This window comes from Panthera onca, chromosome D1 (genome assembly GCF_046562875.1).
Source record: "Panthera onca isolate mPanOnc1 chromosome D1, mPanOnc1 haplotype 2, whole genome shotgun sequence".
Classification (NCBI taxonomy): domain Eukaryota; kingdom Metazoa; phylum Chordata; class Mammalia; order Carnivora; family Felidae; genus Panthera; species Panthera onca.
The window spans coordinates 56,257,786-56,275,046 of NC_138348.1; the positions used below are offsets into that span (position 1 = coordinate 56,257,786).

The 17,261-nt window shown below is 56.7% G+C and overlaps 1 protein-coding gene and 1 pseudogene across 6 annotated transcripts in view; one reads left to right on the plus strand and one right to left on the minus strand.

Annotated features, from left to right (window-relative positions):
• ARAP1 (ArfGAP with RhoGAP domain, ankyrin repeat and PH domain 1) overlaps positions 1-17,261 on the minus strand; it is a 67,102-nt gene that overhangs the window by 11,421 nt on the left and 38,420 nt on the right. For all 6 annotated transcript variants that reach the window (XM_060607680.3, XM_060607679.3, XM_078433116.2 and 3 more), the window contains 17 exons: positions 16,942-17,009; positions 16,211-16,344; positions 15,914-16,069; positions 15,245-15,314; positions 14,828-14,948; positions 14,208-14,410; positions 13,221-13,327; positions 10,570-10,769; positions 8,453-8,538; positions 7,103-7,285; positions 5,831-6,005; positions 4,523-4,657; positions 2,086-2,221; positions 1,712-1,814; positions 669-864; positions 346-397; positions 67-230 (listed from right to left, as the gene is read on the minus strand). In XM_060607680.3, the coding sequence (XP_060463663.1) occupies positions 67-230; positions 346-397; positions 669-864; positions 1,712-1,814; positions 2,086-2,221; positions 4,523-4,657; positions 5,831-6,005; positions 7,103-7,285; positions 8,453-8,538; positions 10,570-10,769; positions 13,221-13,327; positions 14,208-14,410; positions 14,828-14,948; positions 15,245-15,314; positions 15,914-16,069; positions 16,211-16,344; positions 16,942-17,009 (2,289 nt within the window). The remainder of the gene's footprint in view (positions 1-66; positions 231-345; positions 398-668; positions 865-1,711; positions 1,815-2,085; positions 2,222-4,522; positions 4,658-5,830; positions 6,006-7,102; positions 7,286-8,452; positions 8,539-10,569; positions 10,770-13,220; positions 13,328-14,207; positions 14,411-14,827; positions 14,949-15,244; positions 15,315-15,913; positions 16,070-16,210; positions 16,345-16,941; positions 17,010-17,261) is intronic.
• Positions 11,432-11,833, plus strand: LOC132662198 (small ribosomal subunit protein eS12 pseudogene; annotated as a pseudogene).

Genomic DNA, 17,261 nt, shown 5'->3' on the forward strand with positions numbered 1-17,261 from the left:
GTGGTGGGGGAGAGGCAAGAGGTCAGCCTCCCTGGGTGGGGCCTGTGTTACAGGGGCGGGGCTCACCACACTGCGTGATGTAGTCTATACAGCGGTAGACGATCACTGGGATATCTGAGTCTCCAAGCTGCTGCTCCGACAGCGTGTCCCCGGAGCTGGCCGCTGCTTTCTGGATGGCCCCCAGCCAGCCTGTGAAGTCCAGCCGCCGCTCCCCCTGGATGTACAGCGTCCTGGGTGTGGGGGGGGGATAGTCAGTCACTTGGGAGCCTACCCCTGCCCTACCCCTCCCAAGCCTGTCAGACTGCCGCGGGCTTCTCAGAGCCCCCCAGGGAGGCCAGGGCTCACCTCCTTCGCTCCACCAGCACCAGCACTTGGTTCTCGCTGTCCCCTTGGACGGCTGTGGAGGGGCCGGTCGAGGTAAGGCCTTGTTCATGGTCCCCAACCGACTCCCTCCTGAGGTTCTCTGGGCACATACATCCCTGGGACCCACCCACCAATACATGGAGTCGCTGAGATACACCCCAAGGGCAGGAGAGGACATAAGAGGGCAGGCTGGCTCCTTCTGGCCAGGCCAGGGTAGAGTTCAGACTTCCAGGGAAGGGCTGGGGGCCTGGGAGCCCAGGATAGGGTGCCCTGGAAGTTGGGGGCCCAGGTCTAGGTCCACGCACAAAGCTCCTGCAGTTTCCGAAGTTGGAGCGGCTCCTCGCAGGGCCCCTCTGGGAAGACAGCACGGAGCTCGGAGCCAGTGAGGGAGAACCAGCCCTCCTGGGCCCGCTGTAGGCTCAGGCCAGCTTTGTAGGGTAGGCGCCCAAGCCGCTCAAAATCCCGGACCAGCAGATCTTCAGCCAGGGGAGGTATGAACGCCTGATGGGGAGGCCAGAGGAAAAGGGGAGGTGGCCAAAGAGACCGCATCAGCCAACAGCAATGCCGGCCTCCCCCCTCCCCCACCCCTTGCCCCAGGCTCTTTGGCTTGTAGGCATATACCCATTTCCCACCTTGCTGCCTCCTCTCTTCCCCTGGGCAGGACCTAGCACAGTAAATAAACTCAGGTATCATGCCCCACTCATATGCATTCTCATGTTCCCTCCTCAGGAAAATGTTCCCAGACACCTTCAGGGATGCCCCTTTTCTGCCCTCTATTGCGGCACTGACCACAGTATTCTTGCTGTCAGGGACCCAGCTGTCTCCCCCATCAGCAAAGGAGCTATTGAAGAGCCAGGACCAAGACTGGTTCATCTGGGTTCCCAGAGCTCAGAGGACTAACCGTCAAGGAGGCTCACAGATGACTGATCAGCAACTGAGTAAATAAGAGTCACAGGCCCTCACAGCACAGGGGGACCCAGAGGGCACCTGGCTCTAATCCCCAGGACAGAGCTCTGCAGCCTCCCTGCCTCTTTGCTCCTGAACAAGATGCTCACTCTTCCTGGAGTCAGCACTATCTATCCTAACATGGCTGTTATACATTATTGTATTGAGCACCTGTGGAGTGCAAAGCTCACAGCCCTTCTTCCACATGGTTGAGACCGGTCTCTTGACGTCCCCCCTAGGGGGCTGCAGATGCTGACATATCTGGCTCTTGGCCCCAGAAGCCTGCCCTATGTCTGCTCCCTCCATTCATGAGGCAGGAGAGATGGGGTACACGGGATCAGCCGGGAGATCCCACCCCAGCCCCTGTCAGACTTCCCACACCTGTCCACTAACTCAGGCCCACCTTAGCAATGCACTTGACCCACTCACGAGCCAGCTCTGCACTCTCCAGACCAAACAGGTACAGCCGCTCTCCCTCCGTGTACACCTCAAAGGTGTGCTCAAAGCTGTAGATACACAGGTCAGGATTCAGGCCCACTCAACCCAGCCATGACCCACCCTGCCCAGCCTTGCTGCCATCCCCTGCCCCCTGCCCTTTCCCTGGCCCTATAAGAAGGGATGGGAAAGTCCTAAACTGGGGCCTCCGGAGACCCACAGGGTTTGCTCTGTGACCCTGGGAAGGTTCTGACCCTCTCTGGGCCTGTTTCCCTATCTCCTGAATGGGGGCTTGGATCTCACAGCAATAAGAGTCTGTGATTCTGCCCCAGGGATACTCACCCGTGGGTGTCAGGAGGGGGCACTGCCAGGCACACAATCTCACTGGCCCGAATCTCGCCATTGGGGGTCACTGCCCGCTCACTCTCATAGTAGCTCAGGACCCCGTCGCTAAGGACACACCAGCGTCGGCTGAACTCTGGGAAGAAGGTGGGCAGGGGAGCCATGAGGGAGCCCCTGCCCTCCCCTGAAAACCCCTTCTGTATCCTCCCTGGGCCCCGACTCCCACCTGACTCATGTCCTCTTCGTTCTAACTCACAAGTTCCCCTGATTCCATCCTCCTCCCTGCAGCCTGCCGCCCCAGCCCAGCCCACGCCTCTCCCCTGAACCACTGCAGTGACTTCTTCATTGGTGCCTCGACTTGCTTCTTCCAAGATTCAAAAGTGATCTAAGTAAAACCAGACTCCGTCCTTCCCGTGCTCAAAACTTTGCCATGCTCCCCTTATTCTATACACCTCAGACTGGCATTCAAGGCCCTGCTGGGTCTGCCCGTACCCTCCTCTCCAACCACTTCTGGGCATATACCTCGCCCTTCCCACTTTTGCTCACCTTGTTTCCTCCACCCACACCCTCCATCCTTTAAGAACAGCCCATATGTCACAGAAAGTTTCCGTGCCCACCCCATGCTCCCACCCTCCCCTGCCAGTGACACACATTGCTCTATGTTTCCTCCTATAATGGCACTGAGAAAACTGACAAGATCCCATAAAGGAACAGAAATGGGGATCTGGACCAGGAAAGGCAGGAGAAAGAACAGAATGTCAAGGCCATGCAGGCTTATATAGTTCATAGCATTGAGCTTCACATTGGCTCAGAGCTTCCTGGCATCCAGGGCAAAAAGGATGACTCAAGCAGTCACATAAATGACATTATCAGGCAGAAGGAGGTAGACGAGGGTCAGTGCCCCAGGGGCAGTGAGGTGGTGAACAGCACAGAGTTCCAAAGAAATCTGTTTGGGTATTAGAGGGTGTCACAGGGGTGTGCTGAGGGACGCAGGGAGCAATGGTCTCAATAATGTTCCCAAAGCAGACACTGTCTCTTGTCCTATCTGCGAGGATATGCCATCTGCCCTCTGAGGGCAGTGTGTCCCAGAGTCTGCCCCCCAGGCTGGGGCCCTCCAGAAGCAGCAGCCCTGCCTCGGTCACTCTTCATCCTGTGATGTCTGCCAAGTGCCCACTGTGCTAGGAGCTGTTCTAGGTGCTGGGGCTACAGTGGTGGCCGAGAGGAGCTTATATTCTAGTGTGGCACAGAGAATCAATAGATACATCTATACGCAAATTAACGTCAGATAAGTGGCATGAAGTTAGGGTAAAAGTAAATAGAGCATGCTAATTTGGGTAAAATGGTTATGGATGAAGTCTCTAAGGAGTAACATTTCTTTTTTAATGTTTGTTTATTTGAGGGAGAGAGAGTGAGAGAGCGCACGTGTGTGTGGGTGAACAGGGAAGGGGCAGAACGAGAGGGAAACAGAGGATCCAAAGTGGGCTCCACGCTGACAGCAGAGAGCCCAGTATGGGGCTCAAACTCATGAACTGTGAGACCGTGACCTGAGCCGAAGATGGACGCTTAACTGACTGAGTCACCCAGGCCTCCCTCTAAGGAGTAACATTTAAACAGAGACCTGACTCGGGGCACCTGGGTGGCTCAGTCAGTTAAACCTCTGACTTCAGCTCAGGTCATGATCTCACGGTTGGCGAGTCCTAGCCCCTCATTGGGCTCACTGCTGTCAGCGTGGAGCCCCTGCTTTGGAATCTGTCTCCCTCTTTCTGCTCCTTCCACTCTTGCTTTCTCTTTCTCAAACATAAATAAACATTAAAACATTAAAAATAAAATAAAATAAACAGAGATCCGACTGAAGTGAGGGACTGATCGTGCAGATATTTTGGCGAAAATCATTTTGGGCAGGGGGCAGAGCAAATGTAAAGGCCCTGGTGGAAGTAAATAGACATGTCTGAGAAACAGCAAGGAGGCCAGTAAAGCTGGAGCAGAGTGAGTGAGGGGAGTGGGGTCAGAAGTCACAGGGTGGGAGGGCTGACTGGCAGGTCCTTGTGGGATATGGGAAGGACTGCGGATTGTACTCAGAGCTGGGGAGCAAATGGAAGGCAGAGAGGACGAAGGGGCGGAGCTCTGAGCTTAGCTCTGTCTGGCTCTAACTATCAGAGGCCCAGCACCCAGCAGGCGCTCAATCAAGGCTTTTATAGCCTAAAGGCACTCTAGCAGTGACTTGCTCCGCAGTGCCAGGCCCCCTCCCACCCCTATCAGCCCATTTATTAAGCATCTACTATGTACTAGAGACCACATCCTGGAAGCCCTCTAGGGTGACTCTGCCAGAGTATACTTGGCACCCTCCTTGGTCACCAGTGCAGACAGCCCTGGCTTCTCTGGCCCGGCCACCATGCCAGAACACCATGGCAAGAACGGGGTCTGGCCAAGCACCCACCTTCCCGGGCACGGCGGTCCTGCAGCAGCTTGGCGGCAGAAGCAGTCTTGTAGAGGAAGCCATTGTGGCTCACAGTCGGCAAGACAACTGAGTAGTGCTTTTCCAGAGGCTTCGCTGAATCCAGCCGAGGCACCTCTTTAGGGAAGGTGTTGGGAGGTGGGGTGTATGGTGAGGAACGGCTGCTCATGCTCACCATCCCAGGGTGTCTCTCCTCGCCCCTGCCTGGGTCGAGCATCCGAGCTTACATTCAAGCCACCAGTCCTCTATCACCTTCAGGGTCTCAGTGCCACATCCAGGGCTTTGCCCAAGTCATTCTCCACCTCCTCCCGCTTGTGCAAATTCCACCCTAGTTCCAAGGCCCAGCTCCAGTACCTTCCCTGCCAGGAAGCCCCCCAACTCCCCAGCCCAACCCACCCCACTCTCTCTGTTGAGGCACAGGGATAGCACACTAGAATGAGGGGTCTTGGCAAACTCACTAACAATCCCCAGAAGGAGGTCTGTCCCAGACAATGCAAAGCCTAAGGAAGCAGCCCGGCTCCAGTCCTGCTCCCAGCGGTCCCAAAGCTCAAGCCAGCTGGGTGGTCTCCTGTGCCTCCCTGGACACCTGGGCTTGCTCCAGCCCAGCACACCCCACCCACCCGTGGCCATGAGCCGAGCTCTGGCCGCTGAGCTCCACCCTCAGTCCTGGGATATGGCCCCAGAGGCCAGCCCTGGGCCATGACCGGCAGGGCTCACCCCCGCCATCCCCTCCTCACTCACCCGGAGAGTGATAGCCAAATGGGCCCCAACCCCAGTCTGTGACAGAGCCCCACCCAGACAAAGCAGCAGACAGGGCTGCCATTGTGGGCCACTCGCACATAGAGAAATGTAACCCCCACACAGCAACTCAGCTACTCTGTACACACACAAACTCCAAAGCCCTCGACACCCCCAGGTGTGAGGAAACACAGATCTGCAGCAGCTCAGAGATGCCCAGACGGTGGCAGGCAGAAGGCCCTGGTGCAGGTCTGGGCGGGACCCACAAATCCAGAAAGAGATGCAGAGACAGACACAAAGGGACACACGTACGAGGGGGAAGCCAGATGCACAAATGTACACTGACATGCAAACCCAAACAGACCCCAAGTCACACGCTGTTGTAGGGCCCCTCGAGGAGCTGCTATCACAGCCCACGTGGTACGCATATCTAACCCCACAGGGTGATACACCGCTTCTGGCGACCCCCACCCAGCACCCCTCTCAAAAGGCCAGACGGTGGCAGCAGGGAGGCCCCATCCCTCGAGGTGGACAGTCCCATCAGCCACTCACCCGTGGTCCGGTTGTTCCGTAGGAATTCCATCTGCAGCGTCTGCCCTGCCTGCTCGGCAAGAGCCAGGGGTGTGGGGGCCTCAGGGTCCCCTGAGAAGCAGTTGACTCCAGCCCCACAGCCCAGGAGAGCTTGGGTCTCAGCCAGGTCTGTGGTAGTGACTGCAGCACACAGAGCCTGGGAGGAGGGAGGAAGAGGGAGGGGAGGGTCAGCCTAAGTCAGAGTGGGGGGACAGCGGGAAAGGGGGCCTGGGGGAAGAGAGGAAGGGAGTGAAGGAGTCACCCAAGTCTGGGGGCCCATCCTCAGGTTGAAAGAGAAAAGAGGCAGGAAGAAAGCCAAAGAGGAAAGGGGGAGGAAGAGAAAGGCCAAGGGGTTAGGAGGGTAGGTAGGGGCTGCCCTGCAGAGGCTGGGGATCCGAGTGGCCCAGGGCTCACCCCTGCTGGCAGCCCCTGGGATCCAGTCAGCCGCCAAGCCTGTTCTCTAGAGGATCTCAAGCTCCCTCTGCCTTGTGGAAGGGCAGAGCGGGGTGCTTTGTAGCTAATTCCTCCCACATTTGAATTCCTCACTGCCTGCCCAGCCCTCTCAACCAATGGGAGTTGCTGCCCCTCCTAGCTGGCGGGCTAGACTGGGTTGGGCTGGGGGCTGGACGCCTGGGTTCCTGGGAGGTGGAGGTCTGGCTCCCACTGGGCTTCTAGCTAGACTGAGCCTTCCTGGGTGGGGCTGCTTTGGGGGAGGGGCTGAAGGCCAATCAGAGGTCACAGTGGCATCCCCCTGCCTCGGAGCAGGCTACCTCCCACTCAGGCTGAGCCAGACCAGGGCCCGGGGCTTGGCTCCCAGCCTGTCAGGGCCTGGGGCCCATGTGGGGCCTCATCTTGAGTGGGGTGTGGATGGGGGGGGGGGGGGGTGGGTCAGAGCAGCCAGCTGTTTTTCATGAGCCTGGCAGGAAATAGCATCCCCATCAAGTTCACTCCTTTTGGCAGGATTCACAAGGAGCAGGACGGTTCGGGAGACAGAGGAATCAAGAGGGGAGGGAGGCAGACAGATGCTGGGGATGTGGCCTTGGCCCAAGGGTCAGGCCTGACTCCTCCTTGCTTTGCTCCAACTCTCCCTGTGGCTTAGGCAGGGTCCTTCTGCCCTCTGGGCCTCAGTTTCCCTATATACCAAGCTCATCGCTCTGAGCTGATGCAAAAGATGAGTTGAAACACAGAGAGCAATGAGGGGAGCAGAAAGAAAGTGGGTGGTCTCCAGGAGTCCCAGAGGCCCAGTGCCCTGACCTTGTCCAGTTCCTCCTGGTTGCCAAAGAGCGGGTGATAGCGGCGGTACTTGCCCTCACGGTATTTGGCCTCCAGGTGGCGCCGCCGGGCACTGGGGCTGCTGCTGGGCTGCAGAGCCTCACTGGGGGGTACATTGGCTGCCCAGAAGCGGTTCCCAGGGCCATTGCCCAGCTGTAAGAAGAGCTGTGGGTTTGGGCAAGAGGTTAGAGAGGCAGACTATGTCCAGAGGCCCGTTCTTATAAAATCTTTGAGGTTGTCAGGCAAGGGGCTGGGAGAGCCAGACCCACTTTCCAATCGGGGAAGCTGAGGGGCAGCCTGGCCTGCTGGTGGCTGTGAGCCCAAGCCTAGTCCCTCAGCTCAACGACAGGATGAGAGGCAGTCTGCCAGGTAGACGCCCCAGGCCTGGTGACTGGTTGGGGGCCTTACTATTTCCCCCACCCAGTCCCACATCTGGAACTCTGTATTCCTGAGGCTATCACAGCCTGGGCAAGGGTCACGGGTTGGGGGCGGCGGCTGACCTGTTAGCCAATGGAGTGGGTAGGGATTTTGGAAACCTCTCCTGTCCTTGACATTCCTCTCTGGGCTCAGGGGAGGAGGAGCAGGGGCTAATGCTGGGGGGCAGATGCAAGAATCCAGTAACCAGGGGACTAGTTTATTAATCCCTTCATCCTGCTGATCATTCATTCCACAGCCATTTCCTGGGCCCCCCACCCTGCCTCCTTGTCAGGCCCTGTGTGGGGTGCTGGGTCACAGAAGAGAATAAAGCAGAAACAGGCTCCACCACCACCGACTTACTCTGTGACTTCGGGCAAGTCATTTTCTCTCCCTGAGCCTCAGTGTCCTCATGTTTAACCTGGGTATTCTAACCCTAACTCACAGGAGATGTGACACCCAAACTGAAGCGTGGCTGGGGCTGTCAGGTAGGCCCGTGTGGTCAGCCTCCCGTTGCACGGTTCTCCTCTGTGACCACCACACGTGTCAGTACCTGGGAACCCCAAGTACACAGGCACATATGCACATGTAAGTATGCCCCCAAACGTACATACTCACACCCACTGGCATATGTGAGTGAAGATGAAACAATATTTTAGGCTCTGCAGGACAGTTTCTGTGGCATGTTCCTTTTTTTTTTTTTTTTTTACAACCCTTTAAAACTGTAGAAACATTCTTAGCTCACTGGCCAGTTTGCTGACTTTGCCAAAAATCAACTTTTCCAAAATCCCCACCCACTAGATGATCCCCAAGGTCTCTTCTAGCTCCAGGGTGCCGGGGTCTGTGAGATGGGGGAGACCCAGGCAGTAGCTGAGTGGAGCTGACCCCAAATGTAGGCGGCGGGCAAGGCCTCCCCACCTCAATGAGTGTTTCCGTCCACACCTTCCTGTCCATCTTCAGGCTCCGCACCTTGGAGACCCCAGCGCCTAGGCCACGGTGCTCCCCTATAGACAGAGGGCTAGACTCAGGGTCATGGGTCTTTAGGGCTCTCTCCTTCATATAAGCACTAACCTTCCCCCCATCCTTGCCTCCCCATAGAGCCCATCCAGGGCATACAGGGAGAGGTCACTCACACACCACTCTGGAAACTAGCCACGCATCCCCCTGCTCTTGGCACCACAGAACTGAGCCCTGTAAAGTCACCTGGGCTCCTGCAGCAGTGCCCCCGCCCCCCCCGTCACCCCCCACAGGCCACTCTGCACAGCCCAGCCAGAGTGATGTTTTTGATCTTTTTTTTTTTTTTTTTAAGTAAGCTCTATGCCCAACATGGGGCTTGAACTCATGACTCTCCCACCCCCCTCCTCCTCCTCCCAGATCAAGAGTCACACACAAACTGAGCCAGCCAGGTGCCCCCAGAATGATCTCTTTAAAAAGCAAATCTGCTTACAACAAATCCCTGCTTTAGACCCTCCAATGGCTCCCCAGAATTAGATACGAATTCCCTACCTGCTTCTTCAACTTCATTTCAGAATTTCCCCCAACCCCAATCCCCCTGGGCCATACTCTCTTCCCTCTTCCTATCAACCAACCTCATTCCTGCCTCAGGGCCTTTGCACTCACAGTTCTTTCTGCTTGGATTCTCTTCCCCCATCTCCCCAGGGTCTGCTCCCTCCTCCCATCCAGATCTCAGCTGACATGTCATCTCTTCAGAGAGGGCTTCCTGACAGACACATTCTCTGCCTAGCACTTTATTACCTGATGTTTTTATTGGTTCATGTATGTATTTTCTGCCTCTCCCCAACAGAATGTAAGCTGTCTGAGAGCAGGAACCTTGACTGTCAGCTTTAGGGTCTAGCCTCCGTGCCTAGAATAAAGTCTAGCACATAGTGAGCACTTAGTAAATCTCTGTGGAATGAGAGGGCAGGGGGAGTTGGGGCTGGAGGGAATGCAGCCTTGCTCAGCTATAGGTCCCACAAAGGACCCCCGGGGTAGGGAGGAGGCTGGGGCTCTAGGAGTGCCTAGCACTGCCTGGTTCTGGCTTCAGCCTCACACCCTCTGCAACCTCTCATGGAGCACCTCTTCCACTCCAGTCACCCATATGCCTCCGTGAGCTGACACCTTTCTAAATCGAGTCATTTCTTTCCTGCACCCAGACCTCACAGCCCAAGGCCTCCTGGACCTTTGCCCTAGATGTCCCACAGGCTTCAGGGCTTCTTACTGAGCTCAGCGCCTTCCCCAGAACTGTACCCCGCGCCCCAGATCCCCATCTCAAGCTGCCCAAAGCTGCCACCTGCGCACCATCAGCTCCCAGGAGGGCCAAATCCCCAATACCTCACAGTGTCTGGCATACCAGAGACCCCCAGTAAATGCCGGTTCAACAGATGAATCAATCTTAGGCTCTAGTCTTTCTTTCTCACCCTCCTCATCTGATCTGTCCCTGAGACCTTTACCCTGCAGATCCTGCACATCTCTCAAGTGCTCTCCATCGCTTCCACAGACCAGCCCTTAGCCTGTTCTTCTCTCTAATGGATCCATTAACAGCCTCCCCGCTGGTCTCCAGTCTCACCTTTCCAACTCGGATTCCACCCACCAGCCAGAGTCTGAGGCACAATCTGACCATTTCCCTCCCACTCCTGCCTCCCATCACCTCCAGATGAAACACTAGCTCCTCCCACTGCCTGCAACGGCCTGCCAGCTCCTCCTGTCTCTTCTTTCCACTTCTCTGATGTGACAGGGTGCTGGACCCCAACAGGCCTGGGCTCAAATCCACACTTACTTGACAGGCCACCCTGAACAAGCCATTTCCCCTCTCTGTGCCTCAGTGTCCTTAGCCATGGCATGAGCAGTTAACCCCTGCCTTACAATCTCAGGACTGAGGGCTAATCACAGTGGGAAAGGCCTGGCATACAGGTACAACTTCATCAACAATGATCTGAATACTGTCTTGGGTCCAGCCCCTCCAGCCAGACGGGCCACCTATCATCCCAACACACCAGCCCTGTCATGCTTCAGCCTGGTGCCCCAGCCCCACACACCTGCACAGCGCTTGCAGATGACGACACAGAGGTTGATGGAGGCCCAGTCAGGCTGGGCAGCCCCGCAGTCGGCACAGAACCTGTTGGGGGCCACAGCCCAGATGCGCTCGGCCACCTCCAAGGTAGACAGGGCCTCGGCAATGGCTCCCTGCATGGCCTCCAGCCACTGCTCCTTCTCTAGTTCCGATTCGGCCGAGAAGCTAGGGACACAGGAGTGGGGGGGTGGGGGCTGGTGGGAAAGGGCTCAGAGAGATTTTCAGGCAGCATGAGGAGGCACAGCCTTGTGGGGGGGGGGGGGGGGCAGTGGCGGGAACAAGGCATTGAGCACTCATAACCAGAAGAGGGAGGCATCCTGGGTCTGTGGGGAAGGTGGGCATGGACACAAGCAAGGACACTATGAACCTGAGATATACATGGGAGCTGGGGGAGCCCAGAGTTGCCTCTGCCCCACCCAGAGACTAGAAAAGGCTGCCGGGGAAAAAATAATGCCCGAGCTAAGACGTGACAGATGAAAAGGGCTTAGCCAGAGGAGGCAGAAAGGAGTTCTAGACAAAGGGAACAGCATGTGCAAAGGGGTGGGATGGCACACAGGGCCATCCACAGGGATGGACCTGCAGGCAGGATGGGCAGACGTGCAGACAAGAGGTTGGGAGACATACAGGGACAAGCCTGTGCCAGGCAGAAGAGGGCAAAGTGCACCCAGAGGACAACAGAGATGCAGTGGAGAGTTTCAGTGGGGTGGAGGTTTCACCTTCAGTATGAGAGGATACAGAGGTGTCTTCCTCTGGTTTTTTATTTCCCTGCTGCCACCACACCACATATGTATGCATTCAAGATTCGGCTACCCCCATCACCCACCACCATGGCCAAAAAAGGCATCGCTGTTAGAGGTGTGACAGGCTATAATGCTGCTTTACAAGAGGGGCTGAAGACCATGCTCATCCACAAAGGCCTAAGATGTGGAATCTGCAAGCTGCCAAGGCCTTAGCTAAGCACTAAGCCCGTCTTTGTGTTCTTACGTCCAACTGTCTCAGCCTACATATGTCAGGAGGGTGGAGGCCCTTGGTGCCAAACACCAAATCAACCTAATTAAGGTTGATGACAACAAGAAAGTAGGTGAATAGGCAGGCTTCTGGAAAACGCTGGAAGGTGGCTGGTCACGGTTGCATGGTAGTTAAGGATGACAACAAAGAATCTCAGGCCAATGATGTCATCAAAGAGAACTTCAAATGCAAGAAATAAACAAATAAAAAATTGGCTTTCAGGGCGCTTGGGTGGCTCAGTCGGTTGAGCGTCCGACTTCAGCTCAGGTCACGATCTCGCGGTCCGTGAGTTCGAGCCCCGCATCAGGCTCTGGGCTGATGGCTCAGAGCCTGGAGCCTGCTTCCGATTCTGTGTCTCCCTCTCTCTCTGCCCCTCCCCAGTTCATGCTCTGTCTCTCTCTGTCCCAAAAATAAATAAACGTTTAAAAAAAAAAATTGGCTTTCAACAAAAAGAAAAGGCCCTGCAGGCAGTCGTAGACAATCAGCTAATGGATGAGGAAGCACCACAGCCACTGCCAGAGGCCCCCCTGGCCTGGGACAAAATGGGAGGGACAGAGGCGAGGCGCCAGACAAAGGTGAAAGAGTGATGGGGGCAAGACAGGGGTTGTGACGGGTGTCCCCAGGGCTGAGCAGGAGAGGCAGACATTCCCATGGGTGGAGATACGGGCTTGGGAGGTACAGGGAGTCGAGGAGGAATCCACAAAACTGTTGGACATACAGGTGGAGCTCAGGAGGAAGTCCCTGGGGGAGAAGAGATCTGAGCTAAGGGTAAAAGAAATGATGACAGAGGCATGATGGCATTAGTGTTGACAGAGCAATTACTGCATACCGTGTCAGGTAAGGGCTTTACAAAGACTGTCGTGGTCTTACAGAGGAAGAAACCAAGGCACAGAGAGGTCAAGCGATTTGCCCAGGTCACACAGTGACCCAGTGGTGGACCCAGAATGTTATGGACCAAACTGTGGTCCCCCAGTGTGACTGCATCTGGAGACAGGGCCTTGAGGGAGGTAATTAAGGTTAAATAATGTCTTAAGAGTGGGGCTCTAACCTGGTAAGATTGGTTCCTTTACAGAAAGAGGAAGGGATGCCAGATAGCTCACTCTCTTTCTACATGCGCACAGAGGAAAAGTCGCATGAGGACACAGTGAGGAGGTAGCCATCTACCAGGAAGAGGGGTCTCACCAGAAACTAACACTGACGGCTCCTTGACCTTAGACTTCCAGTCTCCAGAACTGTGAGAAAATAAACTTTTGTTGTTTAAGTCCCCCAGTCTGTGCTATTCTGTCATGCATGGCAGCCAGGCTAATACACACGATTTGAACTCAGGCATGGCACAGTGCCTCAGAGGTGGCAGGTGACGGCCTGGGGGGGGGGGGGGGGAGGAGAGGTGGAAAGTGATGGTCAGAGAGGGGTGGGGTAAAAGTGAGATTTCTTAGAAGGGAGGGATCAGAAGAGATTAGTGAGTGGAGGTAAAGGACCAGTGCAGATGGTCAGGGCTGGGAAGGGAGGGGAGAAATCCATCCTAGAAGGGGCAGGTTTCCACACAAGCAAGAAGAAAAATGCTGACAGGGAGTGATGATGCAGGTGAGCGAGGGGAGGGAGGCTCACCTGAAGATGCGGTAGGGGGTGGTGAGGTCGAAGCTGCGCCGGTCTGCTTCCTTCACGTTGCCTACGCTCATGTCAATGAAGGTGATGCCAATGCCCAGGTGGTACTCCTGGCAGGTAGGTGGGAAGGGGTGAGGGCAAGGCCTGGGGGGCGGGGCTCAAAGGCCCAGGGAGGGACAGAGAGGAAGGGGAGGTAGAACCCTAGGGACTAGAAAAGTACCTTGGAAGGAGATAAAGGAGGGTACAGGAATCTGGAAATGGGTCAATGGACCCAGGCTCAGAGGCCGTGTAGCAGTAGGGAAGGAGAGCAGGAGGCAGGGTGGTGATGGGAAGGTAATGCTCAGGAACCAGGCAGGGGATAGTGTCAGGACTGGGAGCAGGAAGCGTGGCCGGCACAGGGCTGAGCTCAGTCAGGGGAAGGAAGAAAGGGAAAGGACAGGCTGAGGGACCAGGGTAGGCATAGGGCAGACTGAGGGATGAGGTGGGCAGGGGGCAGGCTGAGGGATGAGATGGGCAGGGAGCAGGCTGAGGGACCAGGGTGGGCAGAGGGCAGGCTGAGGGGCCAGGGGGGGCAGGGGGCAGGCTGAGGGACCAGGGTGGGCAGGGGGCATGGGACAGGCTGAGGGACCAGGGAGGGCAGGGGGCAGGCTGAGGGACTGGGGGGGGGGGTGCAGGGGGCAGGGGGCAGGCTGAGGGACCAGGGTGGGCAGGGGGCAGGGGGCAGGCTGAGGAACCAGGGTGGGCAGGGGGCAGGTGGAGGGACCAGGATGGGCAGGGGGCAGGGGCAAGGCTGAGGGACTGGGGTGGGCAGGGGGTAGGCTGAGGGACCAGGGTGGGCAGGGAGCATGGGGCAGGCTGAGGGACCGGGGCGGGGGGGGCCCGGGGGGCAGGGGGCAGGCTGAGGGGCCACGGTGGGTGCTGGGCAGGCTGAGGGACCAAGTAGGCAGGGAGCAGGGGAGGGGTTTAGCAATCTGGCTGACTCCTTCGCACCTCCAGATTCTTGTACAGCTGCACTTTGTCCCCAACCACGGCCACATACAGTTTATTCTTGAAACCACGTAGTTCCAGGCTGCCAGCACGGTCAGGTGGCTCTGAGCCTCGAATACCCAACGGATAAGCGCTAGACAGCTGGGCCCGGGCATACTGAGCAGCCACCGCCTGCTGAAGGGCCTGCATCCACTCCTTCCGCTCCACTGCAGGCCAAGGGGAAAGAGTAGGCCTGAGCTCAGCCTGGCAGGGAGTCCCCTAAGGTTCTCTATTCCAGGCTCCTCAGGCAGCACCTCCGCCAGCAAGCCCACCCAGACCACCCCACCCATTTCTGACTATCTGTGAGTTCTTGGACTTGGACAAGCTCAGGCTCCAATCCCAGCTGGGCCACCTACGCTGGACAAGCCACTTCGCCTATCTGAGCCTATTTCCCCTGCAAATGGAAATAAATGGTTCTCAGTGGGTGTCTCAAACACAGAGCCAGAGAGTGTCCCCTTCTCTCTCCCACCTCATAGAAGATGGACTCTTCTCTGGGTTTGATGCAGGGGAGCAGATGTGCCCTGGTTCTCCTCCCCCCACTTACCAGGCCAGGCTGCCAATCTTCTCCCAGCCCTACCCCTCACCATCACTCTCTGCCCGGAAGGCAAAGGTCCGGTTGTTCGTGATCACTTCAAACTTCTGGTCCCCGATGGCAGCCACGCGGGAGATGCAGGCCACAGAGATAAAGCGCTTAGAGTAGGCGTCCTGGGGAAGAGAGGGAAGCTGTACTGTGGTTCAGAACTCCTTGGTTCCCTTGACTTTAGATGACACAAAAGTTAGCTACAGCCCCGTGCCCCACAGGTGATGAGGGATAGCCCTGACACTGACCCTGACCACGGCCCACAGCAGGCCAATGGGCGAGGAAGACACGGTTCAAGGAGTCAGACCGGAGCTCTAGTGAGGTCTGGTCTGGGGAAGGACTCCACCCAAGCCTAGTGTCAAGGGTCAGCCTAGGGCCAGGCTGGAGCAGGGGTCCTGTCAGGGACCAACATGGGCCTCACCTTGTTACTGTCAAAGTATCTCAGATGATCGGCATCCAGTCTCACCCATCGCTTCTGATAGATATAAGATCTGGAGAAGCAGAGGCAGAGGGAAAACAGAGCAAAGGACTGGGGATTAGAGGAGAGGCTCCAAGATTACCCCTGCCCCCTCTCGCAGCCACATACAAAATTAGAAATAGCCAGGTTCAAGGGAGGAAGGAACCCAAATGGCCACTGAGAAAAGGGACTTTACCTATAGCAAGAATGATAGAAGTCAGACTCAAAGTAAGACTTCCCAACTTAAAAACAATTTTTTTAATGTTTATTTATTCTTGAGAGAGAGAGACCGAGCACAAGCAGGAGAGGGACAGAGAGACACAGAGACACAGAATCCGAACCAGGCTCCAGGCTGTGAGCTGTCAGCACAGAGTCCAACGTGGGGCTCAAACTCATGAACTGTGAGATCATGACCTGAGCCAAAGTCGGATGCTTAACCGACTGAGCCACCCAGGCGCCCCAGGACTTCCCGATTTTAACGGTAATAAAACACAGGTCTGGTGGGCATGACTGACTGTTACATTCAGCTTGGAGAGAGCTGCTCAAATAACCTTGGCCTGTTTTTTGGATCCAGGATAGAATACTCCCCATCCTCATGCAGAGAACCAGCAAGACCTAACAGGCATCACTCACCCCTGCGGTGGGTTCTTGTCCAGCCAGCCAGCCTTGATGACCTGTGTGATGGGGGTGGAGCCCCCGGGGAGCCCGTCCATGGGGTGTGGTGGGAGCTCGGGGATCAGGAGGCTGCTGGGCAGGGATGAGTTCAGGCTGCTCTTGTGCCATCCACCACTTGGGAAAGAAGAGAAGGAATGAGGGAGCCCAGGATGGGGGCTTCTATGGGGCAGGGGCTGAGGAGATGGAGTGGCTGGTAACACTTGGGAAAGGAGGGTGGCCAGGTGGGACAGCCACTGGAGAAGAGTGGACACTCACTTGGGGACGCCCTCATAGGCGTGGTCATCCTCATCTTCATCTGCTTGGTCGTCGTCCCCAGACAGTTCTTCCCCCTCGCTCAGCAGACTGGCCACACGCACGGCACGTGGGACTTGGCTCACTGGGAGCTCCTCCTGGCCGCCCCGCCACAAACCCACTCAGCATCAGGCTTCCCTTCAAGCCCCAGATCACACCCCCCCGGGGGCTGCCGCGCTCCCTCAGTCCCGTCCACCTAACCCACACGACTCAGCACTTTCATTGCTGTTTCCACATACTCCCTCCCCTGCCAGCAGGCAGCACAGGGACCCAGAGGGACAGCATCACTCAGAGACAAAGACAGAAAGATGAAGGGATAGTGAGTAACACTCAGAGATGGAGAGTTAAGACACCAGGGGGACACAGGAAAAGAGAAAGTGAAAGAGACGGAGGAAGATGTTCTCAGGGAGATGTGCTCAAACACTGAGGGAGAGAAGAGGCCACACATAGCCATCCAGATGTAGCTGAAGACTGGAGCTCGGGCTCAAACAAGAGCCCCCAGATCCCTGGCAGGGAGCTCAGGTGCTATGCTCTACCCTCAAGCCCTGCGTGGCAAGACAACGAAGGGGGAAGGAAACATCCTGGGAACTGGCTCCCCTTTCTCTATCAGGTGGTCCCCAGGGTCCGAGAGGCAGCTGGGCAGCCCACCCTCCACTCTGACAGGCAGCCCAAACCCTAACCACCACCTGCCCCACCTTCTTGGTCATCACGCCAGCTGGGGCCGCTGGCCCCTCCTCTGGAGGCTCATCATAGTCAGAGTCATCTAAGGAGAGAGAGGGGTGGGGGTGGGAAGAGACTCAGACTAGCCTCCCCTCCTGGGTACCCCGGCCTGGCTTCACAAAGGCCACCCTTAGCCTAAAAAGACCCCTACCCCTCACCCCAGCCCAGCTTTCAAAAATAGGCACAGGGGACAGGAAATGCTATTTATACACTCACGGCATCATAGGACAGCCTCAAAGGAGAGGCCAGGCCACCACAAGGAGGTCTGAATAGGGGTAAGTTTAGGGGTCAGAGG